General features: G+C 36.2%; 1 protein-coding gene across 3 annotated transcripts in view; it reads left to right on the top strand.

Moving 5' to 3' along the window:
- The window catches only part of PCCA (propionyl-CoA carboxylase subunit alpha), a 357,444-nt gene that overhangs the window by 125,396 nt on the left and 212,699 nt on the right, over positions 1 to 19,349 (top strand). For all 3 annotated transcript variants that reach the window (XM_027115894.1, XM_027115896.1, XM_027115895.1), the window contains 3 exons: positions 4,188 to 4,266; positions 10,961 to 11,063; positions 18,592 to 18,686. In XM_027115894.1, the coding sequence (XP_026971695.1) occupies positions 4,188 to 4,266; positions 10,961 to 11,063; positions 18,592 to 18,686 (277 nt within the window). The remainder of the gene's footprint in view (positions 1 to 4,187; positions 4,267 to 10,960; positions 11,064 to 18,591; positions 18,687 to 19,349) is intronic.

The following is a 19,349-nucleotide window of genomic DNA, read 5'->3' as shown; positions in this document are numbered from 1 at the left end:
CGGAGCACAGGCTCCGGACGCGCAGGCGCAGCGGCCATGGCCCACGGGCCCAGCCGCTCCGCGGCATGCGGGATCCTCCCAGACCAGGGCACAAACCCGCGTCCCCTGCATAGGCAGGCGGACTCTCAGCCACTGCGCCACCAGGGAAACCCTATTCGCCCTTTTTCAATTCATACCTTGCAGAGCAGCCAAAGTGATCTTAAAAAATTAGGACTACATTAGGTCAATGTCCTCTCCTATATAACCTTTCCAACTTGTTCCTTCTGTTAGGAATATTCTGCCGTCATTGATTTTTCAGAGGACTTGCTCTAGCTTGTCAATTTAAGTCTCAGTTTAAATATCAGTTTTCTCAGAGAAGCCGTTTCTGGGAAAAGTAACATTAATCATTCTGAATCACATCCCTCTGTTGTTTTTATTGTAGCAACTATCACCACTTAATGTGTTTCACACACACACAAACACTTAGGTGCATGTATATTTACATATAGTTCTCTACTAGATACCAAATATAGTAAGTGCCACAAGAGCAGATAATTTTCTGAATTGTTCATCTTTGTATCCCCTGGAGCCAAATCTGTGTTTGGCACAAAGTATTTATTCAGTAAATATTTTTGAGTTGATGAATGAGAATTTGATGGTAGAGTTAGAAAGAGGATTGCTGCTTATGATAGAAAGTAAGACATACTGATTGCTGGGAGGAAAGGAAACCAGAGAAGTTATCTTGTCCTGCAGTTAAACCTGCCCTTCCTTGAAGGTTGAGTACAGAAAAGTAGGAATAGAAACCTTTTAGTACTTTGGTACTAAGTTTCTGTTTTTTGTTTTTTTTTTTGCGGTACGCGGGCCTCTCACTGCTGTGGCCTCTCCCGTTGCGGAGCACAGGGTCCGGATGCGCAGGCCCAGCGGCCATGGCTCATGGGCCCAGCCGCTCCGCGGCATGCGGGATCCTCCCGGACCAGGGCACGAACCTGTATCCCCTGCATCAGCAGGCGGACTCCCAACCACTGCACCACCAGGGAAGCCCTAAGTTTCTGTTAAAAAAAAAAAAAAAAAAAAAAAATTAACATTTTTCTCACATAGTACTTAGTAGATATCTTTTTGGAAGCATCATGCAGAATGGAAATAAGGAATGGAGACTTTGTGCATGTTGGAGTTGGGGTGTTAGAAAGAGTGGGGCATGTATCTCTGGGTCTGGGAGGGGAGGTCAGGTAGTGGGGAGTAGGCGTTCAATGAGAGGATGGAAAAGGTGAGGAAATATCTGTGAACAGCACTAGGACCTGAGGGTTTTTTTGTTTTTTAAGCCATCTTATCATACCAGGAGATTCGTCTCCTTTTAAAAACCTTGGAGAATTTGTTTTGTTATGATAAGGAAGGTTGTTCTGTTTCAAACATATGTCAACTGAAGAATATAAAATTAAAGAAATGTGTTCTAGACAAAAGTTGAACAGAGGAGTAAGTACTCCAGTGGATTAAAAAAAAAATGTGAGAGAACATTAGTGGATATTTCATACCCAGGCTGGGAAAAGAGAGGAAGCAATAGCCATCAACTTGATCATTTCTGATTTTTTCCGGGATTGTCAACTTTTGACTGAATCTTTTTTTTTCCCTTTTTTGTCCAGTTCCTGGCACCCCATGGCTTACCCTAATTAGAGCCACAGGCACAATAAGAAAGAAGGGATGACGGACTGGGCTTTTTGATATTATTTAATATCATCTGTGTGGAATATTCTTTTCCCTGCTTTCCAAATAGCTAGATCTCATTTCCCCATGGCATGGTGACAGCATAAAAATATGTACCGTCTGAAATTTAATGACTTACTTGGCGTAAGAAATTGAGTAGAATACCTTACCATTATATTATTTTCAATTATAGCTCAAAAATTATATTAAGTTTGTGACTGTAATGTCCCTAACTTCTACCAGTTTCTCCCTCTCTCCCAGTTGTTTAATATTTGGCTTGTTAAATTTTTGTCAGGGAGTCTTCTCTTCTGGGTTATATGTATTCACAGGTCTAACACTGCATTGCCTCCTTTGGAGAGACCATATTGCAATTGTCTTATTATATATTGGCCTGTTGCCTGACAATTTCTCACCTTTTCTGAACATACAATAGTTTCTTGTTGACAAATTATTTTATGTGTTTTGTTTTGCCATCTAGTTCCTTGTTACCAAGGACAATTTCCCAATCTTATTTTGAACCTTACAAATCCCTATATAGTCCAGGGTCCATAGATGAATAAATGACTAAGATGAGATTAATACTGGAATCAGAATAACTGCAAATTTCCTAATCCTCAGCGGGAACTGAAAATAGTAGAGATATGGGATGTGGATATCATACCTCTCGTGGTTTCCTGTTCACATGGATAAATAGTTTTTGATGGTGAATTGATGACATGTTTTTTGGGGATAAAAAAGACCTTAAGTTTTTAAAAGGATTTCTCAGGCATGCTGGTTTCTAATTTTTGGATATTGTTTCTTCACTGCTCAAAAACAAGCTAATTCTTCTTTACTGATCTCAGTCTAATTCCTTTATGTGGTACTCATTGTGAGGCTGCAGCACTGAACAAGACAGACACCGTTCTTATTACTCTCAAGCAGGATCTGTAGCATGCAAGAGTGTGTAGCGTAATGTGCTCCCAGTTTATGTTTTGAGTTCTCTTTTCCTCTGCCATCCTACAGATGCTCTGTGTGCTTCAAATTGTTTCAGTCCTTTCTTAAACCTGTCCTGTGCTTACCCCGCCTCCATTTCTGCTGTTCCTGCCTAACACGTTCATGTCCTGTCGTCCTTCATAGCCTCACATAAATGGCCCTATCTATAATATGCTTTTCTTAATCCCTTTTCTCTTACCTTCCTGTGATTCTTCTCTGAATTCCCATTGAGAGAATTATTTGGGTACTTCCCCTCTTTCTTCCTAGATTATAAGGCTCCCAGTGTGAAAGTACTATGCTCATCTTTCTTGTTCTTACTGCACTTAGTATTTATTGCTTTTAAAATGCTGTCCCACATAAGTCTATCTCACATAAACGTAACCAACATCAGAATTTTAAAAATTTAATTACTTATGAATCACTTAGGAAGCAAGTGCCATTTTAGCTAAGTTGAAGTTAAGTGATGTTTTGTGGTTTAGGGGTCAAAGGTCTGTGACATTTGGCCCTGTCTTCCCTTTTCGTGAAGATCCTATAGCTAGAGTGTAGTGCTATTAGAGCATCACAGGTCAGGAAGAGTCTTTTAAGGGCTCACTGACCTCTTCTTTCTTCAGAAAAGATCATAAACAAGTGGTCTCAGACATGAGTATTTCCACCTTATTGTCGGAGAACCTCTAAACAAAGAGACTTCACAGCTTTTCTTGATAAATCATTGTAGATGACTCATGCTGTCAGAAATTTTACTTTATAATAACTACTCTAAATACGCAATCCTCTTTACCAACAACAATTTTATTAATTTTCTCTTATAAAACGTTGGCTGGAAATGTCCTTTGTTTTGGGCCTGACTTTGTATTTTCATAATATTCCCGAAGTCTAGATATTTCATTGCCTGTTGACTGAGTGGAGTAGTGCCGTAGCTTCTCTACTGATATCAGCGAGCTCTGCATCTTCTGCTCCAGGCATAATATACCAGCCATGGCTTGATTTTTCCCAAAGCCATCATGTCAGTTCTTGCAGATAAAAGCTGCAGGGGTTCCCTGTGATTTTTCAGATGAAAATACCTCAAATACCTGTAAACCATTACTTTTGAAAAAAAGGGAATTTAATTTGTTATGTATGCAAACAGCAGTTTTGGGGAATCAAAAGAATGCGTGTGTGCGTGCGCGCACACACATGTGCGTGTGTGTTTCCTTAATGCTGTAAAAGTTGTTTCTTATATCCTTGGTTAATTAATACTGTATTTATTTCCATTTTTGGAATCCACTTTCAAATTATGTTTTCTTAGCTTTTTATTTCATTATTGGGGAAAATGTTATATTTATTGATACAAATAGTCTTTTTCTTTTAAAACGATCACACTCATTTAAAAAATATATGTAAGATCATTACACTGATACTATTTTCCTGACTCTAAAGAAAGGACCTTTTAAATAAATTAGTTATTGTCTTCTGTGTTATCGAACATGTGGTCAGTTGTCATGTTCATGCATCCAAATGATCAAAGTCTGAACTTCTGTCTAATTCTTCCCTGCTGTTAGGCTACCCTGTTATGATCAAGGCCTCAGCAGGTGGTGGTGGGAAAGGCATGCGAATCGCTTGGGATGATGAAGAGACCAGGTGAGATTCTGTCCAAAATATACTTTTGATGAAAATTGCAGTTACTAGAGTTTTATTAAACTGACAAGTAAACAGATACCAAAAGCATAATGGAATAGTTATAATAATCATCTAATTTTTACTCTTCTAGATAGGAAAAATTGAAATTATGCAGAAAAGTTTCTTATTTATATTTTGATGATGATTATCCTATTATCGAAAGGTTTTTACTTTCTTAAACATTAATACAGGATTATCTTTTTTACAGTGTATTTTTAAAAATTATTGTCATGATTTTGTCTTCTAGGCAAAAATTACTAACATTTGGCTGTGTAATTCTGAATGTGATCAAAGATTTGAACCATATATATTTGAAAGCAGTCATAATTTTATCTGTTTATTAGTATGCATTTGCTTCCCTTTGCTTGTCTATAAAAACAGTGAACTACTATTATAACTTTATAGTGTGAAATATATTTCCTTTTGAATTTGAAATTATTGTATGTCCTTTATATGCAGTGCACTCTTATGAATTTAGAACACTTTCTTAGTAGTAGTTTCAGAAATCAAAAGAAACTTTTAAAACAAAAATTTAAAAACCTAATGTATTGATAACATCATGGGGATTAGAAAATAATTTTTTTGAACAACTGCCTAGTACAAGCAGGTTTCAAGGGACTCTATTCAGATTTGTATTACATACTTCAAGGTTTGGCAGCAAGAGAGATTTATGTCATTTTTTGAAGGAGGGGAATTTAAAAAATCACTGAATTATTATCGTTAATGTTGCCTTTCCTGCCCTTTCTCTACCCAAAAGTAATTTGATCTTCCAAATGGTTAGTTCTGTTTTCTCCCTTTCTTTTCCCTTTCTTCCTATTCCCTGAAATCTCTGAAAGAGAGAAATCTGGAGTAGTTGATGTGAAAGTCATCCAATACAAATCTAATTCAGAAATTAGGTTCTAAAGTGAACATACAAGGTAAAAATCTCCTAGAGGCAATATATTACCCTTTAAAATCTGAGGGGAAGACACTGCACTGCAGACTTGTACAGATAGTTTTAACTCTAGAAGACAGTTCTCTCAGGACATCATTGTTTCTTTGGTTGTGTGTTAGAGGTGGGGTGATAATATGTGCCCAATACAGACCTTTCAGCCCCAGTCTCACGTTCAGTGTGGCACTGATACCAGATACTGACTGAGGTAACGTCAGATTCTCCTCTCCCATCTTACACTTACCCAGCATAAATAAACTCATTGCATGGATTGGTGATATTTGTTATTGAGATATTTGATACGGAGAGCCTCCTGTGTGACAGGCAGTGTTTTAGTAAGGTTCCAGGAATACAGCAATGAACAGAAACAGACAAAATAATCCACTCCTCTATGCAGTTCTCTTTCTCTATTCCTCTATATCCAGTAGATAACTGGATCAGGAGTTCTTAACCTTTGAATTCACAGACCCGTAAAGTTCAGGGACGTTTGTGCGCCTGGATAAGGAAAAAAAGTACATATTTCTTTCATTAGCCTCTAACTGGAATTTAGTGTTTCCTCCAGTATAGACAAGCTACAATAGTAGTAGTATCTGTGGGACTTTTCACCGTTTAAGAGATCCCTTATATTATCACATTACATTGTTGCAGGTATCTCTAAGTTACAGTGATTGTGAGACTTGTTGTTGGAGCTTATTAACGAATAAAGAACCAAGTACATGATATCCCAAATTTTTTAAAAAATATTTTGATACCTATATTTCAGTATAATTTGTTTCTTATGCAATCCTATGCATATTCTTTTCTACATTTTAAATCACTTTGAACCTTATTTCGACAAGAGGGTCCTATACTGCATGATACTGCCAAAGGCATCCACGACATAAACAAGGTTCAGAAACCCATTCCGGTAGGAAGAGACAAACAATGAACAAGATCAAAGTAAATCATATCCTGTTGTGGAAGGTGATAAGCAATATAAGAAAAGTAAAGGAAGAAAGGAAGAGACATGAGGAGTGTTGGAGGGAATTCCCATTCTAAGCAGGATTGTCAGGGCTGTCCTCGCTGAGAAGGCACATTTGAGCGAGGAGGAAGAGTGTGGGGATTAGGATCCAGGCAAGGGAAGAGCAAGTGTGGAGGCTGTGACGCAGTAGCGTGTCTGGAGAGATCCAGGGCTGGCCAGCTGGTGGGGGCAGGGGGAGGAGTAGAAGGAAATGGGGAGCCGATTGTGTAGGACCTCATAGGCCATTCTTAGTGAGATGGGGGGCTACTGGAGGGTTTGCGTAGAGAAGTCACAATCATGGAACTTCAACAAACTCCTAACATTATTTACATGTTTTGAATTATAAAAATTTTCAAACGTGCAAAGATGTAGAAGAATACAATGAACTTCTATATACGTATCATCCAGATTTACCAGTTGTCAAGATTTTGCGACTTGAGTTTTAAAAGGATCACTGGTTGCTCTCTTGGCAATAGACTTAACAGGGGGCAGAATCATGAACTCTGGAATCAGGGAAACCCGTTGGGTTGAAATAATCCACGCAAAATAATGGTGATGGTGGCTTTCACCAGTGTAATGGTGGAAGTGGTAAGAAAGAGTTTAATTCTGAAAGTAGAGGCAACAGGATTTTCTGAGTGATTGGATATAGAGTTTGAGTACTTGAGGATGACTTGCAGGCCCTGTTTAAGTTACCTTATTTTTTTGCTCTTATTCTCTCTTTGGCCTTAGTGTAGATTTATAAGAATTAAATGGATATGCTGCAACACTAATTTACTTGAAAATTTCTTAGGAAATGCCAAAGAAGTTAAGGTCAGAGTGAGGGCGTTTATCTTCAGAACTGAGATGCTTAATTGAAGAATGGTCTGCTTCTTAGCCTCTCTCTGGAACTCTTTGCCTGGCGTGGTTCCTTTTGATAGTGGAGACTTGCAGAGCATTGGTTAACTATGTGAAATGTTTGAAGTTGGGCTGGCTAGTTGTTGTGTGTGGGTTGAAGCAGGCATAAGGGTAGGAGGCATACTTAGCCCCATTTTTACCACATAATTCGTCTTATTTGACTTTTGAAGTTCAGGTGTTGAAGCTATCTCTTGTGCTTTATTTGTAACCCCTGTGAGTTAGTGGACATCTCCATGGTTTGGTTGGGCTTCCTCACGGGATGGTGACTTTAGACTTCTTACACAGTGACCCAGGGGTCCAAGAGTATTTGTTTCAAGTGCAAGTGGAAGCTGTATCACTTTTTATGACCCAGTCTAATAAGTCGCACAGCTTGCCTTCACCATATTTTGTTGATTACAAGTGAGCACAAATTCTACCTGAATTCAAGGGGAGGGGCATTAGACTTCACTTCCTTGTGAAGGAGTGGCAAGTTTCTTAGAAGAGCATATGGAATGGGAGATGCTGTTGTGGCCATGTTTGGAAAAGACAATCTGCTACAGTCTATTGGTAGTAAAGAATGAGGTGATAAAGATGTTAAACACAACTTAATGGTTTTATAAGAGATGTGTATTTTGTGAACTCTTAATGTTTTTTTAACAGTGTTTTCCCCTTTTATATGGCACTTATATAGCCATTCCACTGAAAGCCTTAGCACTTATTTTTCATTATTGTTCTTAGGATCTCATATTTCTTATCAGTCATTTCTCCAGGGCTACTCTTAGTAACATATTCTTTTATGGTAGGATTACTGTTCAGTTTCTTGGCAATGAGATTTGCTATGCTGCTTTTAACCAATGGATTTTAATTTAGAATTCAGTGATTTTGGAAATCGCTGTATCTATTCATATATTGGGCATCTTTGGTAAATAAGTTAACCCTTTCTTGGTCAGTAAATGTCACATTGTTTCAAAATATTTTCATATAATTAGTAAAAATACATACATAAACAATTTTCTACCTAAAATTACTCTTTTCAACTTGATAAATAAGCCATCTCTAAAACTTTGTTGACGTTAACAAAGGTATAACATTATTTGATATAATGATACAAGACCCTCATTTTAAAAATTTGCTCCTCTGTTAATTTGGAAAAATCAAAACTTTGGAAAAATTGAGAGAACAGTCCAGAAAACACCCATATATTTGTCTTCTGGTGTCACCAACTGTTAATATTGTGCTGCACTGCATTTACTCCTTCCTCCCTCGAGGAAGACATTTTTGTGCATAATCCACAAAAATTTTAACATTCTTCAGATGGAAAACTTAGTAGCCATTAATTGCTTTATTCCTTTTTTTTTTTTTAACGTTGTTATTGGAGTATAATTGCTTTACAATGGTGTGTTAGTTTCTGCTTTATAATTTTGCTTTATTCTTTTATCTTAAGGAGTGTGTCCCTCTTGTAACATCTTCAGGGAAGTAACATCTATACTTATCTTAGAATCTTTAGAACATCTGAAAGATTTTAAAAAGTACAGTGTTTGTTGTATAATAAATTAGGGTAAGAGTCATGGAGGTTGTTGAAAGTAGACTCAGATATTTTCATAATAATCTCTGGCTTTCTTTTCCTCGTCCCTATTTATTTAACATCTTTTTTGGAGTATAATTGCTTTACAATGGTTTGTTAGTTTCTGCTGTATAACAAAGTGAATCAGCTATACATATACATATATTCCCATATCTCCTCCCTCTTGGGTGTCCCTCTCACCCTCCCTATCCCACCCCCCCATCCCACCCCTCTAGGTGGACACAAAGCACTGAGCTGATCTCCCTGTGCCATGCGGCTGCTTCCCACTAGCTATTGATTTTACATTTGGTAGTGTATATATGTCCATGCCACTCTCTCATTTCATCCCAGTTTACCCTTCCCCCTCCCCGTGTCCTCAGGTCCATTCTCTACGTCTGCATCTTTATTCCTGTCCTACCCCTAGGTTCTTCAGAACCATTTTTTTTTTTTTAGATTCCATGTATATGTGTTAGCATACGGTATTTGTTTTTTTCGTTTCTTTTTATGGCTGAGTAAAATTCCATTGTATATATATGTGCCACGTCTTCTTTATCCATTCATCTGTCAGTGGACACTTAGGTTGCCTCCATGTCCTGGCTGTTGTAAATAGAGCTGCAGTGAACATTGTGGTACATGACTCTTTTTGAATTATGGTTTTCTCAGGGTATATGCCAGTAGTGGGATTGCTGCCTTATGCCAATTTAAGTGAAATGTTATGGCATACATGGAAAATTGATCATGTCTACATTTTGGAGTAACCTCACTAGACTTCAGGTGTTGTGAGGGCAGTTTCTGTTTTAATTTTGTATTTCCATCACATATATATATGCCAGGCATATAGTTTCATGAGTAGTAAGTATTTATTGAATGAATGTATTACTGAGTGCTACAAATGATCTAAATGCAGTTTTCCATGAGCTCTAAAACATGTTGGTAATGCTTTCAAATCTGATAATTTATTTGGGTGACTTTGATTTTTTAAATTTTTGGTATTTTTGATTTAAATGCAAAATGAAAACTTTAAAATCATTAGAGCAGAGACAAACTGTAAAGTACTATGTTTTTTCCTTGTGAATCATTGTATCCCACCTAATAAAAAGTTAGTTATATGGTATTGAAAACAATGATTCATTGTGCTTTCATTTCTTCGAGATTTGTAGTCTCCTGAGAGCTGAACACCATTCCCTAAAATCAAGAGAGTAATGGAGGACTAAGAAAACGTGATACCTTTTTTCTGAGAATGCTGAGAAATAGAAATTTTTGCAATATGTTTTCAAATTTATCCTTCTAGTCTGTGTTTACTTGCAATGTTGTATTTTCCAAGCACACAAACAAATGAGATAGTTATTTCTAATATTGCCAGATGGAGTGTTTGCAAATGAAAGGATTAAAAGAATTTTAATGTTGAACATTAAATACAGGTATTTGATTTGAAGATTAAGAAACTGTTAATTACATATAAAAGGAATTAAATTTTATACTCGAGTATATCCATGAATGGAATATAACATACTCTAGTTAGTGTTAGGTAAGGAAGTTTGAGTTTTTAATAGACTGAGTGAAATTTCAACGTGTATGACTTTAGTAAGCATATTTTAATAATGATAATGTTTAAGTTATAGTTTGGAAATAAAATATACAAAGCAATAATTAAATTCATATTTTTATTTTAAAAAATCGAACTTTTCTCTTTTAATTATTATTTTTGAACAATTTTAAAGAAGATAAAATTGTAATGATCTGTATGGATGTGTGGGAGGTCATTGCTTTTAAAGTTGTGTATTTAAAATATCAGGGAGTCTTCTTGAGGACCCTCCTTTTGTATTCTTACTGAGTGTATTTGCTGTGGCTTTGCCCCAGTTGTGCAGTCGTCTAGGTCCTTTACATTTTTGTGTGCATCTTCTGACTTTTGAGTCAAATGTATATGCATTTTTATATATTTTTATTAGTGGAATTAAGGTATAGTAAGGTCAGAGAAATGAAGTTTTATATGATTTGTATGGTTTATTAAAAACACCTCATTTTTAACAGTTGGTGAAATAAGTATTGGTATTCTTGTTTCTATAAAAATCTAGGATCAGGGAAATTAAAGCATTCACCCAGAGTCACAGAGCTAGTGAGTAGAAGAGTTGTTCAACCAAAATTAATTGAGTTATTTGTGTATTATAAGTGACTTTTTCTCTGCTTTGTTCAGAAGTAAGCACAAATAAACCTTTAATTAGTTTTCTTTTATATTGAGGGCTGTATTTGTTTTGTGTTCATTTGACTGTTTTGTTTTTCTTTACAGGGATGGTTTTAGATTTTCATCTCAAGAAGCTGCTTCTAGTTTTGGTGATGATAGGCTACTAATAGAAAAATTTATTGATAACCCTCGTCATATAGAAGTCCAGGTTGGTACATTTTAAGATATCTTTTGAATTATTATAACTTTAAAATAATATTACTTACTCCTATTAGAAACACATCCTTTCTTTTTTTTTTTTTTTTTTTTTTATTTTTTTATTTTTTAACATCTTTATTGGAGTATAATTGCTTTACAATGGTATGTTAGTTTCAGCTTCACAACAAAATGAATCAGTTATATATATACATATATTCCCATATCTCTTCCCGTTTGCGTCTCCCTCCCTCCCACCCTCCCTATCCCACCCCTCCAGGCGGTCACAAAGCACCGAGCTGATCTCCCTGTGCTATGCGGCTGCTTCCCACTAGCTATCTACCTTACGTTTGGTAGTGTATATATGTCCATGCCTCTTTATCGCTTTGTCACCGTTTACCCTTCCCCCTCCCCATAGCCTCAAGTCCATTCTCTAGTAAGTCTGTGTCTTTATTCCTGTCTTACCCCTAGGTTCTTCATGACATTTTTTTTTTTTTAAATTCCATATATATGTGTTAGCATACGGTATTTGTCTCTCTCTTTCTGACTTACTTCACTCTGTATGACAGACTCTAGGTCTATCCACCTCATTACAAATAGCTCAATTTCGTCTCTTTTTATGGCTGAGTAATATTCCATTGTATATATGTGCCACATCTTCTTTATCCATTCATCCGATGATGGACACTTAGGTTGTTTCCATCTCTGGGCTATTGTAAATAGAGCTGCAATGAACATTTTGGTACATGACTCTTTTTGAATTATGGTTTTCTCAGGGTATATGCCCAGTAGTGGGATTGCTGGGTCATATGGTAGTTCTATTTGTAGCTTTTTAAGGAACCTCCATACTGTTCTCCACAGTGGCTGTATCAATTTACATTCCCACCAACAGTGTAAGAGGGTTCCCTTTTCTCCACACCCTCTCCAGCATTTATTGTTTCTAGATTTTTTGATGATGGCCATTCTGACTGGTAACACATCCTTTCTTACATTTAGAATGATTGTGAAAGTTCCGGTATGTTCGAATAAGTATGAAATAGAGAATGTACATAAGTTGATCGCCTCCCTTTGGAGTCTGGTATCCTTTTTTCAAAGTACCAGAATGTTGATTGGATGGGGAATGATACAGAAGCCCAGCTCCAGAATGCGATAGTCACAAGATGTCCGTCCAGGCCGAATATATTCTACCTAGAGGCGCACTCAGTCCCCTTCTGATACTTGGCCACTTTGGGGCATTTTTAAAAGAAAAGTGCCTGACCTGGACGCTTATGTCATTTCAGTTCACAGATGTCTGTGTGGCTTATTGTGGCAGGCGTTCTGCTGTTGGATAGAGATGAATAAATCATTTCTTCTACTCAGATTACGATTGTAATCCATCTTTTAAAGTGGTTGTGGAGGTGTGGCTTTCAGCAAAATAAAATGTTTTTTTCTGAAATAAAACAGACGAAGAAGGAAAGTCTGCCGAAATTTTTGTTTTTCTGTCAGAAATGCCTTGTGCTAATTTTACACATTGTGGCTATGAATTGATATGTAACAATTGAAATTGATAAAATATAAATATCAGATTAGAAATCATATTGAAATGAAAGTATTATTATTTTTTTCTTAATTTTGTGTGGATAGAGTTCCAGAAAATTAAATAAAAGGTTATTTGCTGCCCTTGTAACTTTCTGACGGGGCATAATAAAACAAAGTCTTAGATTTTGTCATTGTGTTTTCTAAGTTTAATCATCACTTTACATAGATATTATTTCTAGTTAGGAAATCTTCATGTAGATCCTCAAATCTTCCGGAGTGGAAAACACAAATTGCAAACATATAATCCATTTATATTTTTAAAACATTGAACGTAATGTATTTCTTTCTGAGGCTAGCAGATTTTGTTTTGTTTGTTAGTTTTTGTTTTTATATATTCTAAATTGAAATATCACATATACAGTGAAGTCCACCTAAGTGTGCAATTTAGTAAAAATTTATTTATATACATATATAACTGTGTAACAACCATCCAGATCTGTATATGGATCATTTCCGTTATATCAAAAGATTCTTTCATACCACTTCCAGTCAGTCCTTCTCCTTAGCCACCAAAATTAACTGCTGTTCTGACATCTAATACCATAGATTGTTTTTGTTTGTTCTTAAACTGCATATAAATGGAATCATATGATACATACTTGCTTGTGCTGGCTTCTTTCACACAACATCATATCTGAGGTTCATGAGGCTGTGCATTGTCATTCACTCAAAAATTGCTCTGTGGTGTTCCATTATTTGAATAACCTGCAATGTATCCGTTTTTCTGATGGTGAACCTTTAGGTTGTTTCCATTTTTTGATGTTATGAATAAACTGCTATGTCTTTTTCTGAACATATATACTTTCGCATATACTGAGGAGAGGGATTGTTGAATTACATGGTCAGGTTATGTTTAGTTCTAATAGATACTGTGGTTGTTCTATCAATAATATATACTCCTGCCCATGATATATGAATGTTTCCAGTTCAGCCATCTTTTCCAACATTTGGTGTTCTCAGTTTTTTAATGTTTAGCCATTTTGTTGGACATGTAATAGTATCTCTTTTAATTTGCGTTTCCCTGATGAATATTGATGCTGAGCATGTTTTTATACGTTGATTGACCAAAACTGGATATCTTATCTTGTGAAGCGACTGCTCAAGTCTCACCCTTGCCCCCCTTTTTCAAATTAGATTTTTTGGAATTATTGAGTGTTCAGGGTTCTATATCTATTTTGATTATGAGTCCTTCACCATACACACACACGCCCCCCCCCATATATTCCCCCCATCTGTGACTTACCTATTCACTTTATTAATAATGTCTTTCAAGGAATAGAAGTTCTCAATTTTGTTGAAGTCCAGTTTAAGTCCAATTTGCGTACCCAAGTTAGGAGCTTTATTGTTTTAGGTTTGGTATTTAGGCCTGTTACTCTCTTTGAATTTTTTGTTTGTTTGATGTGAGATGGAGTCAAAGTAAATTTTCTTACATTCTCATACCCAATTTTTCCAGCGTCATTTATTGTGGTGTACATTTGCTGTAAATTAAGTGACATTTGGTCACTGTCTTAATTATTTTGCTTTTGTAGTAAGTGTAAAAATCTGGTACTGTAAGTGCTCTAAATTTATTGTTTTTCTTCAGATAATGTTGGCTTTTTTTTATATTCTTTGAGTTTCCCTGTAACCTTTAGACTTCGTCTTGTCAATCTGTCTCTACCTTCTACCTACATTCCCACCCTCTCCCCACATCAGATGGGATTTGGATTATATTGAATCTAGAGATTATTCTGGGGAGAATTAACATCTTAACAATATTGAGTTTTATAAGCCATGAACTAGAATATCTCTTCATGTATTTATATCTTTAATTTCTCTCAGCATTTTTTTGTAGTTTGGAGTGTAGAGGTTTTATCTATCTTTCATTAGATTTATTCCTGGATGTCTGATACGTTTTGACACTATTATAAATGTTATTTTCTAAATTTCATTTACCTATTGATTGTTGCTTATATGTAGCAACAATTGAATTTTATGTATTAATCTTGTATCCAGTGTCCTTTTTAAATCCACTTGTTTATTTTTTGTGTTTTGGTTATCTATTGCTGAGTGATTAACCATCCCAAAATACAGTGATTTGAAACATTTAAGGTTGTACAACAATGTGAATGTACTTATTTAATGCCACTGAGTTGTACACTTAAAAATGGTTACAATGGGGCTTCCCTGGTGGCGCAGTGGTTGAGAGTCCGCCTGCCGATGCAGGGGACGCAGGTTCATGCCCCGGTCTGGGAAGATCCCACATGCCGCGGAGTGGCTGGGCCCATGAGCCATCGCCGCTGATCCTGCGCGTCCGGAGCCTGTGCTCCGCAACGGGAGAGGCCACAGCAGTGAGAGGCCCGCGTACCGCAAAAAAAAAAAAAAAAAGTTTACAATGGTAAATTTTACCTATATTTTGCCACAATGAAAAAAACTACACAACATTTAACTATTTCTTATAATTCTGTGGGTTGATTTGGTTTGGCTGGGCACATCTTTTGCCTCACTAGGTGTCTGTCCACTGGGGCAGTAGTCATGTTGGGGCTTGACTGGTTTGGAACATCCAATGTTAGTGCCTTGGAGGATTGACTTGAAGGTGAGGTCAGCCAAGACATGGGACAGGTGGGCCTCTCTCTTTCTCTCTTTATTCATTCTTGGGGCATTTCCACATGACTTCTCCATGTGGAATTTCTATCAGGATATCCAGACCTCTTATATTGAGTATCAGAGCTATGTGAAGTAGCCATTCTGTCTTTTAAAGTTTAGGTGGCACAGGAGCACTTTTGTTGCATTTTGCAAGTCACTTGGCCAGCCTAGAATCATTGCCATAAGTGCTTATGCAAGGGTGCGCATACCAGGGTTTGTTATATTCAGGGCTATTTTTGGATACTAGTTATCACAACCCTTTCTACGGCCCCCAATGCTCATGTCCTTCCATAGGCAGAATATACCTACCTTCCTTCCAAGACCAGAATCTCATATTCAGACTTGGTTCAGGTATAGACGAGACTTCTTGTGTATGGTTTCTCAAGAGCAGTTTTTGTGATGTGAAGATCTCTGTATTTAAAGACAGTGTGACACTCAGTTATCAAAAATACAATGATGAGTAAAGGATATGACACTGCAATGAATACCCCCTATTCAACAAGGTAGAAAAAGGGAGGCACACAGTATTCAATGGTTCTTAGCAATCAAAACCCAGAAATTTAAGCTGAGAGATCCCTTTGGAGGGTTTTGTAATAATTCTTGTGGGAGAGGGTAGCACCTTGGGCCAGCGTGTGGTGGAGGTGGTGAGATGTGATTGAATTCTGGATATTTTGTGAAGGTAGACCAGATTTTCTAAAGATCAGATGTGATGTATAAGAAAAAAATAAGGCATCAAAGATAGTTTTAGGCTTTTGGCCTGACGAATTATAGGAATGGGACTGTCTTACTGAGAAGGGAAAGACTGTGAGAGGTAAATGTTTTTGGGGAGGAAATCAGGGTATGAAGATGGACCAATGAAGGTTGAGATGCCCATTAGATATCAAAATGTAGGTGTTGAGTAGACTGTTGGATATTTAAGTCTGTAATTTAGGGGAGATATTTGGGCTACCCTTCCTGTAAGATCCTAGAGGTAAAATTAATTTTCCCCCCTTTTCTATATTCCCCATCTAGCACTTATTTGTGCTATTCGAAGACCACTTACACCATTTTATCTTTAGCTATCAGACTTTCCTCATAGACGAAGAAGTCCTTGAGGACAGAGGCTGGATCTTATCTCATTTGTTTTCCCTAGCAACCAGGCAGTGTCCTTCACATTACTAATACTCAGTAAATGTTTGTTCAGTTGTTTCAAATAATTATATTTCTACATAAGCTTTTAGTTTATTTTAATTAACCATGGCTTATATCCTAGCCGATATTTTTAAACTTAGGTGAAAATATCTCCCAGTAACTTAAATAGGCAACACAGATGTTTCCCATATCTGATCTACACTTGGAAGGTTTTTTACTTGTTTTCTTCAGTTTTAATTAATTAATGTTAGATAATTTGTGCATATGATAAAGGGTATTCAATGAAAAGTAAGCCTTCTTTCACCCTTGTCTCCAAGTCCCCTGGTTTCTATCCCTAGAAGCAGGCACTGTTACTGTTTTTTGAATATCCTGCCATAGTCTGTGAAGTATATACATGTATATCAACTATTGTTTTTCACACAAGCTATCACATACTCCCTTCTTTCTCGGGCTGAAACTGTGTACTGGCAATAAGAATGGCACAGCTCTGTGTGGTTTAAACCAGGGCACTGATGGCATTTTATGGGCTGGATCCATGGATGTTAAAGGGCTTGCCATTATGTGGAGCAGTCTATTATGATAAAGCTTTTTCAGTAAGCAGTATATCTGGGAGATCTTTCCATATTCAGTACGTGCATATCTGTAAAGGGCTATATTAAAAATTTAAAAAACTCATGATGTGTTTAAGTATTAACTTCCCTTACAAGCACTTTTTACTTATGATGTTTTCTGGTTACTTTGTCTCTTCATTTGATTAATGGAATTCCCTGGTTGTCCAGTGGTTAGGACTTGGCACTTTCACTGCCCTGGCCTGGGAACTAAGATCCCACAAGCTGTGCGGCACAGTTACACAGACTTCAGGGAAAAACAGACTTGATTCTGGGTATATTTGAATCTGATATTTTACAGTTGAAAATGTTTCTAAGAATTCTTGGTTATTGTGGCTTTATTTCTTGGAGACTAAGTCTACTTTCACTTCCACGTCAATTAGAATAAAAAAGGAGGTAGAATAAATTTAACGTTTAAAAATAGTTCTAGATGTACTTCATGCAGTCACCTTTGAGTCTTAGAAATAAAATTCCAGCTTACTGGCATTTCATTACTGTAATGTTTTCCTTTGTTTGGAAGCATTCTTGAGGTTTGGTAGGTTTTGTTTCCTAAAAATTAACCTTGTAGTCATTTATTAACTGTTCATTTTATAGTTTATTATACTTGTTAAACCATGATCTCTTTTGATTTGATGTTTTCAGCAGCCATATAAAATATTAAGATGACATTATCTACTGTTTATAATGCATGGGAAAACAGTGACTTGCCCAGAGAGGTGGCATAGCTGTTTGGAGCTTAAGTTAGTGCCTTGATTTTGGCTTCTAGAAGAGCTTTTACCCCCGTGAACTTAAATATATGCATTCAATAGTATGCATCTACTCCTTAATCATGAAAATAGATTAATCTATTTCTGATCAAGTATTCTATGCAAAAACATTAATAAAGCGCATGTTTTACTGTTTCCAGATTTAGCTAATAAGATATATGTTAAATTTGAATTTCAGATAAACAGTGATTTTTTTTTTTTAAAGTAAAAGTATGTCCCATTCAGTATTTGGGATATATTTTTATTAAAATTTTTATTAAAATTAAAAACTCCAGTTTATTTCCCATTATTACAAATGGGAAAAAGCATAATGTTATATATTAACCCCAGACCTTTTACCAGTTTCTTATAACAAAAATAAAGCACAGTAAAAATATCCATATATAAGTAACAGACCACATACTGGTTGTAAGTGAAATAGCATTTCCTGATCAACAGACGTGATAATATTAACAACAAACAGATGTTTGTAATAATCCTGTGGCTCTCCTACGTGCCCTTGAAATCTAGAATATATTCCCTTTATTGATACTCATCGTCCCTCACAAAATTGGTACAATTGATTCTCATATTTTACCCAGTGTATTGGAAATGTAAGATGAGAATTTTTTCCTCAAGTCTTTAATAAAAGTGTTCAGCTGAGTTTTGGAGTGGTAAATATAAAATTTTCCTCCACTAATGTCAACCAAAAGAAGACTGTATTTGAGAGGTATATATGTTTTATGAGGTTGGAGTATTAAAATCCAAGGGGTGTTGCATGGAGAAAATGTTAATTGGGCACATATGCTATGGAGATGGCTCTGTAATTTTTCAAGTGGTATTATTGCTCTTTCAGGTTTTAGGTGATAAACATGGGAATGCTTTGTGGCTCAATGAAAGAGAGTGCTCAATTCAGCGAAGAAATCAGAAGGTGGTAGAGGAAGCACCAAGGTAAGAGCTTCTCCCAGGGAAACTTTATAGTAGTCTGATTTTTATATATTTCACATATTTCTTTCCCATTTTATTAGCTAAAATTGCTTTAATAGTAATAGTAGAATGTATTAGTGTGTATATATTAAAAATTCTCCTCATTGAGGTATAATTGACACATAATTATCTCTTGAACAGCACAGTTGTTAAGGATGCTGACCCTCCATGCAATTGGAAATCCACATATAACGTTTAAAGTAAGCCCTCTGTATATGTGGTTCCTCTGTATCTGCAGTCAACTGACCTTGGATCTTGTAGTACTGTAATATTTAGTATTGAAAAGTGTAAGTGGATCCTTGCAGTTCAAACCTGTGTTGTTCAGGGGTCAACTATATTATATTAGTTTAAGGTTTACAATATAACGATTCGATATTTGTATATACTGTGAAATCACCATAGGAAGTCTAGTTAACATCCGTCACCATGTATAGTTAACAGAATTTTTTTTTTTTGTAATGAGAACTTTTAAGAGCTACTCTCTTAGCAACTGTCAAATAAGCAATACAGTATTATCTGTAGTCACCATGCTGTACATTGCATCTCAACGACTTATTTATAGCTGGAAGTTTGTACTGTTTATGTCCCCCTCCCCCTCAACCGTCAATCTGATTTCTGCATCTATGA

The sequence above is a fragment of the Aethalodelphis obliquidens genome, unplaced genomic scaffold, assembly GCF_003676395.1.
Source record: "Aethalodelphis obliquidens isolate GAN/ISIS:26980383/991018 unplaced genomic scaffold, ASM367639v1 scaffold15, whole genome shotgun sequence".
NCBI lineage: Eukaryota > Metazoa > Chordata > Mammalia > Artiodactyla > Delphinidae > Aethalodelphis > Aethalodelphis obliquidens.
This window is presented reverse-complemented; position numbering and strand designations above follow the sequence as displayed.